This window comes from Channa argus, chromosome 20 (genome assembly GCF_033026475.1).
Source record: "Channa argus isolate prfri chromosome 20, Channa argus male v1.0, whole genome shotgun sequence".
In the NCBI taxonomy this organism is placed as follows: Eukaryota; Metazoa; Chordata; class Actinopteri; order Anabantiformes; family Channidae; genus Channa; species Channa argus.
Genome location: NC_090216.1, coordinates 12757168 through 12768234, shown reverse-complemented (window position 1 = coordinate 12768234; position 11067 = coordinate 12757168). Strand labels below are relative to the sequence as shown.

General features: G+C 40.5%; 1 protein-coding gene across 3 annotated transcripts; it reads right to left on the bottom strand.

Moving 5' to 3' along the window:
* Positions 1-472: 472 nt before the first annotated feature.
* med24 (mediator complex subunit 24) lies at positions 473-11058 on the bottom strand. Of its 3 annotated transcripts, none has more exons than XM_067488026.1 (26): positions 10952-11058; positions 10541-10699; positions 10357-10439; positions 10231-10269; positions 10048-10121; positions 9604-9827; positions 9261-9372; positions 9013-9163; positions 8746-8859; positions 8339-8392; positions 8061-8143; positions 7830-7916; positions 7548-7659; positions 7108-7250; positions 6927-6964; positions 6737-6819; positions 6284-6462; positions 5971-6070; positions 5417-5592; positions 4992-5256; positions 3895-4076; positions 3708-3801; positions 3510-3609; positions 2462-2542; positions 1652-1800; positions 473-834 (listed from the first exon to the last, which is right to left on the bottom strand). In XM_067488026.1, the coding sequence occupies exons 2-26, from the start codon at positions 10668-10670 to the stop codon at positions 718-720; spliced, it is 2970 nt and encodes a 989-aa protein (XP_067344127.1). In that variant the 5' UTR covers positions 10671-10699; positions 10952-11058; the 3' UTR covers positions 473-717. The 3 variants fall into 3 exon arrangements, with proteins under 3 accessions (XP_067344127.1, XP_067344126.1, XP_067344128.1); XM_067488025.1 differs by having other exon boundaries at positions 10541-10671; positions 10952-11050; XM_067488027.1 differs by having other exon boundaries at positions 7548-7647; positions 10541-10671; positions 10952-11050.
* Between the last annotated feature and the right edge of the window lie 9 nt (positions 11059-11067).

Here is an 11067-nt window from a genome sequence, read left to right as displayed (position 1 = left end):
AATTATTTAAAAATCTGTACCTGTGGAAATGTGATGTTGCAATAAAAACAATTTACAGTAAAAGTAATTGTTCCTTTTTGTAAATGACGATGCATGACACACCAGACACTGGCACATGCTGACCCATTCTATGTCATCTACGAAATTACATTTTAAAAATTCCAGCGAAGCTAATACCGTAGTGAAGAAGTGCAACTAAAAGTGAAATAGATGTGTTTGCGGCATTTATTCTGCTACAGTGGCCAGACAGATTTCCTTAGGAAGTGTTGCAATTTGTGACCACAAACTTTTGTTAGTCAGAGGATAGACTTAATACACTTGTATGCAGTGTCATGTGGGCACCATGTGAGCATGTGACCATGTGATCATCCAACTGAGGTGCAGGGTTTGTGATCACATCAGTCAGATCTCATGTTGTTGTAATTTCTACAATGTGATGCAATCACAACATGATCTGATAAGTAACCAAAGAAACAGAGATTTTGCTGTTTTATTCTAAATCCTATATACATATGTCTTTAAGTGTAAAAACATACAAAACAGTGGCAGTGTTTAAAGAGAGACATAATTATAAACAAGTTATCTTTCAACAAAGACAAACCATTTAAATGCAGCCAGATACAGAATTACTCAACATGAAGCTGTGGTGGTGCACTTTACCAAAAGAGACACTCGTGGGCCAACAGGAGATTATTGATATAATTTGAAACCCACAGTTTATAAGGCAGAAATGGCTTTTGCAGCTACCCTCCTTCCCAGAGGCAGGGACAGGTCAGTGATGGCCAAGACAACTTTAGGTTTGGCCAAAGCAGGCAACTTCACCAGCTCAGAAACCTGGAATAAAAAAATAAAAATACACATTTTGAAACAATAGTCTGAAAAAAAGACGTCAAATCCAAACTCAAACAAGAATTTTCTTAAGCAGAACAGATTCCTAACAGATAAATTGAACATTGTCGTCTTGTTTTCCTAACCTTTTGTGAACACATACAGCACTTGTCAAGCCTGACCTTTGGATTCTCTCAATCTTCTCTCAATCAGATGCATCACCTTTTACCAAAGCACTCTAAATACCCCAATGAGAAAGTGGGAAAATAGACCTCCCATCAGATGACCCCAAATCCCTAACTTTAAAGATCTGAAAATGACAGTTAGGTGAGCAAGGTGGCCATCAGTTCCTGGGCCTAATCACATTCCCCATAGGCTCTAAAAGTACTCCAGATATGTTGGAGTTTTTGTGGGGGCATATTAGGGTAGTTTAGAGGAAGCATTACTTGATAGAAGAAAAGAGGAATTCAATTCCTGAGGAGGATTCTGTTGATGTAGGACAGTTAAGGAAGAAGTGGTCCTGTGATATGAGCAGCAAAGACATAAATAGGGATGGTGTTGCCTGCCATGAAGCCCAGGAGATTATTGCAACACAGCCTGATACACATGGTAAATTCCAGTAATTTGTTGAAAAACGCAATTTAATGTAATAGCTGGGCTTTTATAGGAATGCTTACCCAACTTTTTGTGCAGCAAGCAAAAAAAAAACAAAACACTAAACACCAGGACATCCAAACCCTTTTCAAAAATGTATGACATGATAGCTACTCCTCCTCCTCCTTATCTTCAACTGTGAGGCCTCCCCTCCCACCTTATAACTCACCATTGTAAATGGCATGAACTGCAGGATGCTCCCACGACTTCCCTGCTCCAGGCACTCGACACACTCCTCCATAAAACTCTGAACAAACTGTGTGTGAGGTCCAGCCATCTTGGAAGCCAGGATAGAGGAAATGAGGAGGAACAGGTTGGCTGGAGAACAGGTGGTATACATTGACATGGTTGAAGAGGTCACATACATTAATAACTGCAGTGATTACTTTTTGATAAAATAAAAATCTTCATTTCTGGTAACATTGGGAGTGTCTGTGCTGTTTAGAGCGCTCCTTCAAGATTTTTAAAAAGGTAAAAAAAAAACGTTTAGGGTCGCCATAGCGACGCAACCCTCCCCAATATCCACCGGGCTCGGACCGGCACTGCACAGTTGGGGATGGGAATCAGCTGATCATTTAGATAAAGAATCTAACCTTTAGCTGGATAACATATTAAGAGAACACCACCATTCACACCCCAATGCTCTTTGCCACAGATTCTAGGGGCCTATTTACGTTTGCCTGTTTAATAGGGGAAGTAAAACCATTCTTTAAAAAAAAAGAAAGAAGATATTTCCACTCAATTTGTGTTTTGATGACGACAAAACCTCCCATGCTGTTGATTCTCAGCTGGCTTTGATGAATCTGGGATTTGATGAATGTGAGGAGTGTTATATCTTATGATTCACAATTTTTGGAAGTACTAAATTCATTCATTCTAAAAAGGAAAGATAATAACTAAATGATTGTTAATGTCAATGTGCGCTTACACAAACAATTGTACACTGTCTAGACACATAACATTAAAACAATTTTCTCACCCAGGACGCGGTTCAGAGGGTCCCTCATGTTGACAGTGTGCAGCTGGGAGGCAGAGAGGGAACTGCTCATAGATCGGTCTCCTATAAGATTAACATGTGACATTAGAGACAACGGAAAAAAGTTTCTTTTCATTTTATGTCATCATATGAGATGAAAACAGAAACATACCCAAACAAAACACAAGTCGACGGCACAAGTTGAGAAAAAAAAAAAATTTCATTTAACCAAAATTATTGTTGTGAAATTGTAAGTGGCTTCCTTTCTCTCCAGTCTTACATATATGTTTTTAAGGCACATTCAAATTAGTTTAAAAGGCAAAACATGGATGTTTTTACAAAATTTTTCACTACTCTAAAAGTGAGGACAATTTTCATGTAATTTCTGACAGTATTTTACAACTAAAACACACAGTAAATTGCACAGTCAGAAATACATAGGGAGAGAGCTAGATACAGTTTAGGTTGGTTTCTACTTCTAAAAAAAAAAGAACTTGACTCATTACTTTCAACATGACTTTGATTTTCAAAGAAAAAGGTGGAGCTCACCAAGTTTGATTGGAAATAATAGAACTTTCCATTTTGATTAGGTCACATGTCTTCCTAATTCATGAAACTCACTGATTTTTGATGCCCTCTAAAACTGAAAAAGTGAACATTTCCAAAGCCCTTAATGAGCAGGGACATTCAGGTAATTCTATTGGAATTTCATCAGGATGTGAAGAGTATTTGTCAGCGACAATAATTTTAATTGTCTGTAAATGTCCTTGGTGTTTAAATTGTCAAGGCTGTTGAACACATGCTGTACTCAAGTTAGAGCATGTTGGCAAATTACTCAACAGATAATTCCTGATCTTAGACAAATCAAGATTAATAAGGCTTTTCTGATTTAGCAGAAATTGCTTACAAGGAGCAACTTGCTGGTAACAGAATCTTAGAAAGTCCAGTTGTTTTTTAAGAACTGTCTGGTATTTTCCTAATCTCCAGCTCAGACTGACAGACAAATAACTGATTCAACCATGTATTAAAACTCAGACATTAATAGACTGACCTGGACTGGAAAGGGCTGCAGGTTCATCTTCATTGGAACTGAGCAGACGCATTAGCTTAGATGGCTGAGTGTCATCCAAGGGAAAGAGACTGTTGTAATCCTGTGGTCAGTAACATTTACTTTAGACAACGTTGAATCTGTTTCCTTCACCAAAAGTAATATTTTCAGAAGCAACACAACCTTGCGTCAATGTTTTACCTCTATATCTTCTCGCTGCCTCTTGCGTTGTCGAGCTGAGAACGAGCCCTTGGGGTGAGAGGAGTAAGAGCTGAGTGCACACCACACAGATAACCTGGGGAATTACGAAGAAAGTCACGTCAACTCCAGATCGCAAAATACCAAAACCACTCAAGCTAAAAATATTCATGTATTAATCTTCTCTTACTTGGCCAGTGCTTTTCCAGGTGGGTCTGCCAGGCTGTGCCAGTGGGCTGAGTCTGTGAGCAGATTGGGCAGTATGGTACCCAGCAGGGTGAGAGTAATCTGCTGAGTGTCCAGACAGAAGATGCTGTAGAGTAACTCCACCACCCGATTGGCCCACTCCTGTCGTGTCTCCTTCAATAGCTCCTAATTTAAGGTGTAAGATTGAGTTTTCATTATCTGAATCAGTGAACCTTTACAGAGGCCATATTATGCATGAATTCTGTCCTATGTATTCCAGACATCATTAAGATAACCAGTGCTCGCGGTGATCTGAACTGGAGGATGCCGCCTCGCCACCCCAGGTAGTTGCCTTTGGCGGCTATAAACCCTGGGCAAGCATCCTGGCCTGTCCCTACGATAGCTGTCTATCTACACGTGTCTGCCAACGAGAAAGTGAAGGCACCACTTTCCACCTTCGCTCCTGTCACTAAGGTGAAGGGTCTCACTGACGATAGCCTTCTGCCAGTCCCAACCCTAGAACCAAGCCTCGCCACTCTCTTTGAAGTAAAGTGTAACCTTAGAACCACCCATTCCACCCTCTCCTAAGGAGCCTTGATGGCCTACCTCACTGACCGCTCACATCATTGCGCGTTTCAGTCTACAGTGGCAACGAACATCTTCGGTTTAGCTAACCCTGAGCTGGCTCTGCTACCTGATGCCCTTCCCGCCAAATACGCCAAAGAGATCAGCAAGTTCTCCAGTGCCATCCTTGCCATGTGTGCCCCGATAGCAATCGCTTTGGCGTGCATCTCAGTCGTCCACCTGCTCTTTCGTCCGGTTTTATCTTCAAGACGTTTCACGCCCCTTACTCTCCAGTTCAGTGCTTTCCGCCCCCCAAAGTAAACACTCTGGCGAACGTTAGTTTGTCTTGTCTCTCTATCTTGGTCCCCAGGCCCTCTGTGGGCTTATCGAGTGCTCCCCCCCCCTTTTTCTTATTCATCTGCTCTCCCACTGCCTGCCGGTGTATTCACAGCTGTGACCAAACAAACAAACAAACAAACAAAAAAAAAACATTGGAATCATAGTATGTCCTTAGGAGTACGGTCTCGGTCCTCCTACCTTGACCAAATTGTTCGTGAACCAGAAGACGCCTCCCATGTTAAGGAGACTCTCAAACAGATGCAGGGCCTGGCTGTCCACCCAGCCTTTGCGTAGCACCGCTTGGAACTGCTTGCTGAGTGCCTTGTGAATGGGTTCCTTTGCTGGCAACAGATTGCGATATGGTATAGGCTCCTGGCCCTCTACTGGTGCACGCAGGGTCGCAGCCGTTTGTTGGAAGACATCGGCACACATGTGCTCCATGATGGAGCTCATAATGATCACACTGGTAAGAGTGTGGGAGAAAGCAGGCAATTATTTTTCATGTAAGAATGGACTGTGAAGATTTGTTAAAGATATTGAAAACTTATCAACATCTAATTGGGGCTTAGATTAAGTGGCTAGTGTGTGTTTGAAATATGAGTGTGTGTTTTAGTAATTTCTACCGTTCATTGTAAAACTGCAGAGTGTTCTCCCCATACAGCGGGGTCACAAGCTGTCGGATCATAGTCTGGGGTTTCTCCCTCTCATCCCTCCCCAGCATCCTAACATGAGCCACCAGCCAAGCCACCGCACAGATGGCCATACTGCACACCTTTCCTTTGATGTTGTCAGTGATCTTCTGGAAGAGAGAGAGCGAGAGAGAGCAAGAGAGAGAGAGAGCGAGAGAAAGAGAAAAAGAGACACAAAAGAGGAAGGAAGGATGTGGTTAGAAGGATCCAGGACAATTCTGACTAAAACAGCATCCACAGGACTTGGCAACATCAAGAGAAATTTGGCACGTCACTGCTGTTGCATTAAAAACTGTTACTCCTCAGTTTCTACAGAACGCAGTGTTTCCGTTTGAGTCATGAATTACACTAAAGAAAAAAAAAAGGGAGGGCACAGATGAGAGCAAGTGGGTCACTTCTATGACCTAAGCATTAAATGAGTAACTGTCACTCTGGATATTTATAACAAGAATTTCCTGTCGCAGAAAGAATGATAAAGGTGAACACACCTGAACTGCCTCCACAGAAAGAACACCATTCTCCCATGCATTAAGAACTTCCAAGATAGCTGCAGGAATGCTGAGGCAGATTTCGTGCCATTTCACCTGCCTGTCACGATAGACAACCATCAACAGGAAATTCCATATTTAGAGCATTGCTTCCATGTTTCACTACAGTATATTTATTTCAGTAAATTAGCATCCACGGTCTTAAAAAAAAAAGTAAATCAATAACATACATATTTGTCAATACAAGTCATAAAGCACCTAAAAAAATAGTTCTAAACATCTATAGTTATAGTTATGTTATAGTTAAACTCACACTAATTTCATCTCTGAGGAGTTGTTCAGCAAGGTGACCAGGCTCTCCACCTTGCCAGGCTCAGGTCTAAAGCAGGGGTGGTCTGGGTTCAGAGTCTTGCCCTCTTCAGGCATACATGTCTGCAGCCATGTCTCAAAGAAGGGTGTCTCCCCTGAAGGACTGGGGTCTGACAGGATCACCTAGCGATGGAAGACATTGGGCAGCCATGTAGTTTATGAATTAATTTAAACTTGATGACCAACATGGACAGATGACAGAGATATATTAATTGTACAATACTCTGTCCAGCAAGAGCAGATAATATTAAATCGAAAATGCACAGTCCTCTCTGGACATCTTGTGGTCTCATACTGACACAACAGGCTGTTTTGCTGTAAAAATTTACATAGAATATGGTACCCTTGGATAACATTATACTATATTTTTGACAAGTTTCAACTGTTATGAACCCACCTCAGAACCATATGTCTGCACCACATGGCAGAGCATGAGGAAGGAGATGTCAAAGAGCAGGGCCCGTACTGAAGCAGACTTGGCTGAAGAAAAGGAGGGAAATACTCAGTGTTAGTCTCATTCAATAAACCACATCAATGAAGAAAGAAATTACAACATTGGAACATGTCACTCATGTGTTCGAACTTACATCCTTCACCGCTGATGTGCTTGGGAAACTCATTTAACCTAGAAGAAAAAAAAAAAAAAAGACATTACATTTGCTTTAAATTCTGCCGGAAACTACTATGTTGGTTTTTACATGAATCATGATGCTAGTGACTAAAGGTACTATTTGTCCTAACTAGCAACTGTATTTCGCAATTACTCACTTGATAAACTTTCGTGCAAAAGATTTGAGTTTTCCAGTGGCAGCTGCTGCTGCAAGAAGGAGATCCAGGCTCTTCCCAGACAGCATATGTCCGAGGACCCCTAGAAGGCCCTCAGGGGACTTAGAGTGATCTGCATCCACTGTCTAATAAACAATGAAAGAGTTCATTTCTTTGCTTTACAAAGGTTTCATTATTGTAAGGCTCCAACCCCTTACTTTCAGTAAACCTCACGTTTGGCTTGAGTTGTCTTAGCATTTGCTTACTCTTTTTTTGTTTTTTTTCTTTTTTTTTTAAATGGTCCATGCTGACTCACTTTTAATCTTTTTGGGCACCATTGCTTACATTATAAATACTACTTAGTACCGATTACTATCATTACAACAACACTGTATTACACTGAGAATGTCCTGTGCAGTTCACGTCAGGTTATAGCGCACTACCTTGAGAATGTTGGTGACAGTGGGCTCTGCTCTCAGGATCAGCCCAGGATTAGGCTGAATGTTAGCATTTTCTGCTGTTTTTAGCCTTGGGGCAAACTCCCTGTCCTCGGTCCTGAATCAAATGTGCAAGAGGAGAAGGGCAGGAAAGAAGAGGTGCAAGAGAGAAAGAGAGTAGAGTGTGTCTGAATATAGTGAATAAAATTTCTCTCATAATGATTTAAACAAAAGGATTTGTGAAAAACTGCAGATCATTATTATTTTCTGACAGAAAGATACCCATACCGCTTTGCAGTGAGGCTAGTTGTATTTGAATCTGATAGCAGTCCAAGCTTGTTACACTCCTGCAGCAGCATGCCGAGGCAGTCACAGCTATGTTTGGAAGCACAATAAATTTTCTTAAAGAACAATTATTCCAATTAATTCAATTCCATTAATTTAATCACCATGTTATCAAGAATGTCTTACCTGATTGGAGAGAATAAAGATGGGTGTAACAAGATTTTTAGCACTTACTTGCACCTCTGATCAGCTTTGTCAAGCAGTGGTGTGAGTTTGAGTAAATATTGAAATGCAACATTCACATCATCCATGAAGTCCTGCAAAATACACTTGGCATCTTTAAAAGTGTCAGTGAAGGTTCACATGCAATACAGTTTTAACACATGCCAACAGTCACTGCTACGTTAGAATTTATGTGTTGGAACATGTGTGTCTGAGCATATCAGACACACATATGTTCTAACATAGTGTGTTCAGTTGTTAGAACAACATCTTTGCCTAAGTTGATTTACCTGTCCCTTGTCACCTTGAGGATACTTCTTTAGTCGCAGTAAAACTTGTGGGATCTAAAAGAAAAAAAAAACCCACCCCAAAACAAAACAAAACAAAAAAACAAACAAAAAAAAAACAAGAAATAAATTTGTTTAAAGGGGGTTAAGTTGGCTTTGATGGTGTAAGTGGTACTTGTAGCACAGAGAGGTAATACCTAATATAATAATGTAGTGAATGCAAATCCGTTTACCTTTTTTAATCTTATACACTATCTTATTTAACTTCACTTTATTAAAATGTAATAAACAGTGCAAAGTCCAGTGTAGCTAGAAACACTTACATTTAAATCATACTGTATATGCCCAATCCAAAATAGACACAATTAAAACTAAGTAAAGCAGAAACATGTGTCACCCTTGAACTATACCTTTAGGAATGTGAAGGCTGTCCATTTAAGCTCTTCTGTGCCCTCTGGTGACTCAATCAGGCCAGTGAAGCAGGCTTTCCAGATCTCCAGGACAAAAAGAGGTGCAGGAATTCGCTGTGGGGAAAATCATTTTAAAAGAAGTTGTTAATACATTTTTTGTTAGCCATCATGGTAAATTAATTTCTAGGTATTTTTAATTTCCCTGCTAGTTGGACCAGCTCTAAATTGCTTACGGCAGATTCAACATGATATTTCTCTGTAATTCACCTGCATTCTCTTGATCATCATCAGCTGTTCTACTAGTGGCTGTGTCTCTCCTGTCAGATTCATGGTGCCTTCCAGCATGATAAAGGCATGGACTGATGGGAAGGAGGCACGAACTGGAGGGTCACACTGCACAGATAGCATTAGGGGAATACTGAGGAAAGAGTTAAGAAAAATTAAGTTAAGAAAAAAGGTTTTTTAAAAGTAGTGTTCTGTGCATCAATATTTCGAATTGAGGTGGGAACCCTCACCCTTTTACCAGGGACAAGCTGTCCTCCAATTTACTCCTTAGTGTTTGGTTTTGTACATTTCCTAGCCCATCCGTCACTTTCAGAAATGCTTGCTCTACACTGCCCCAGGAACCTGTAGAGTGACAGCAGCAGAAATACTAAGATGTTATGCTCATAACAATAACAATAACTTACTTAACTCAAAAAAGTCGCCCAAAGGGATCTGTGTTAAATGTCACAGGTTTGCGTTCATGTAGCTTTGGCAGCACAGAAGTGTTATTTTACTGGTAGAAAAATAGAAAATTATGTAACCTAATGCCTTTGGTACAACCCAATACAGTATATACACACACAATCCTATCACCTTGATCCTCCAGACGCGCAATGTGGACCAGGGCTCTGTTCTTGGTGCTGTTCATCAGATTGTGTAGCCTCTCCTGGCAGGCTTTCAGACTGGCCTCCATGCTGGCCAATGGGCCCAGTTCCCTCAGTCTCTCACAGTACCAGGCACATCCCTGAAGCAGCCACACTACCACTCCCAGCAGAGCCCGACACAGCCCAATGCATTCCTCTGCTTTGCCATGACAGCTTCCGAATCAGCAATAAGTAGTTGGTGATATTTCAAAAAGAATGAGAAGAAATGTAGAGCTTTTTAAAATAATACACAAATAAAACAATACTACTACGACTAATAACAACAACGATGACAAAGATCACCATCTTGCTGTGTCAGGTGTATTTTCAGCACTGAGCCTTAGAAGCAGATCCTAATGAGATATACAAAACTGGCATGGATATGTGGTCATACCTCAGACGATGACAGAACATGTCCATTATTTCCAAGAGTGATTTGACACACAGCTCTCGAGAAAAATCATCAAACTGTTGGAAGAAAATACATTATATTGATATTTTTTATCATTTACAATAATACAATATTAAATGTATTTTAGCATAAAATTTCTAATCAAGAAGCCTCTTTAAAAATTACCTTGCTGACAGCTGTGAGCACACTGGAATAAGACACCATCTAGAGGGAGGGGGTAATATTCACAAAATGGTTTTACTGTTGCACATACTCCTCCATTTGCAAATAGTACACTGCTTTGTGTCTTACCTGGGAACTAATAGCATACTTGAGGTAAGATAAAATAAGGGGGTTAGGTGAAGGACCAGTCATCGCCTGCTCCATCAGGGCCTCTAGAATAAACAAACAGTAGTCTGAGTTAAAGCCACAATAGCTAAATGGTGATGCCAGACAATTCGCATGATGATTGGCGAAATCTTTAATCTAGGTTAACCTGCAAGGTTAAGATAGTCCCATGTTGCTCCCTTTGGGAAGTTTTTCTTGATGTTAATGGCCCATTGGTAGTCACTCCAGCGCTCCTTCCATGCCTGCAGAATGGCTTGCTTCAGATTGACCACCTTCATCCTGGTAAAAACGACCACAGACGTATGCTCTTAAAAAATGTTCAAGAAAGAGTAATTAACTTAGTCGTTTTAACATAAATACTTAAGAGCTATTAACAGCTAGCGTTATTCATTAGAGATCTGGCTGTCTGCGACTAGCCGTTAGCGTTAGCTGCCGGTGTCATCTATTAATGAATAAAATAAAGTTGTCCTGTTGAGTGCAAAAAGATACACACGAATAGTAGAGTAAATAAAACAAAACGCAGTCATATTGTATTGTTATGAGTAAATATGATTCTTACCTTTATTGCTTAGATTTTCAAAACATAAAAATGTTTGTAGCTCCTCCGTTTCACTATACAACGTACGCCATTGTTACTGTAAAGACGTACGTGTTCATTGGTCGACGTCGTGATGT

Bases quoted from the DNA above. Each gene is read 5' to 3' on its own strand.
- med24 (XM_067488026.1), bottom strand. From the start codon at position 10,670: ATGAAGGTGGTCAATCTGAAGCAAGCCATTCTGCAGGCATGGAAGGAG. The intron at 6,463-6,736 runs GTGGGTTCATAA...TTCCATCGCTAG, and splicing joins TGCAGACATATGGTTCTGAG to GTGATCCTGTCAGACCCCAG. The intron at 2,543-3,509 runs GTCAGTCTATTA...TTAATCTTATAG, and splicing joins TGCAGCCCTTTCCAGTCCAG to GAGACCGATCTATGAGCAGT.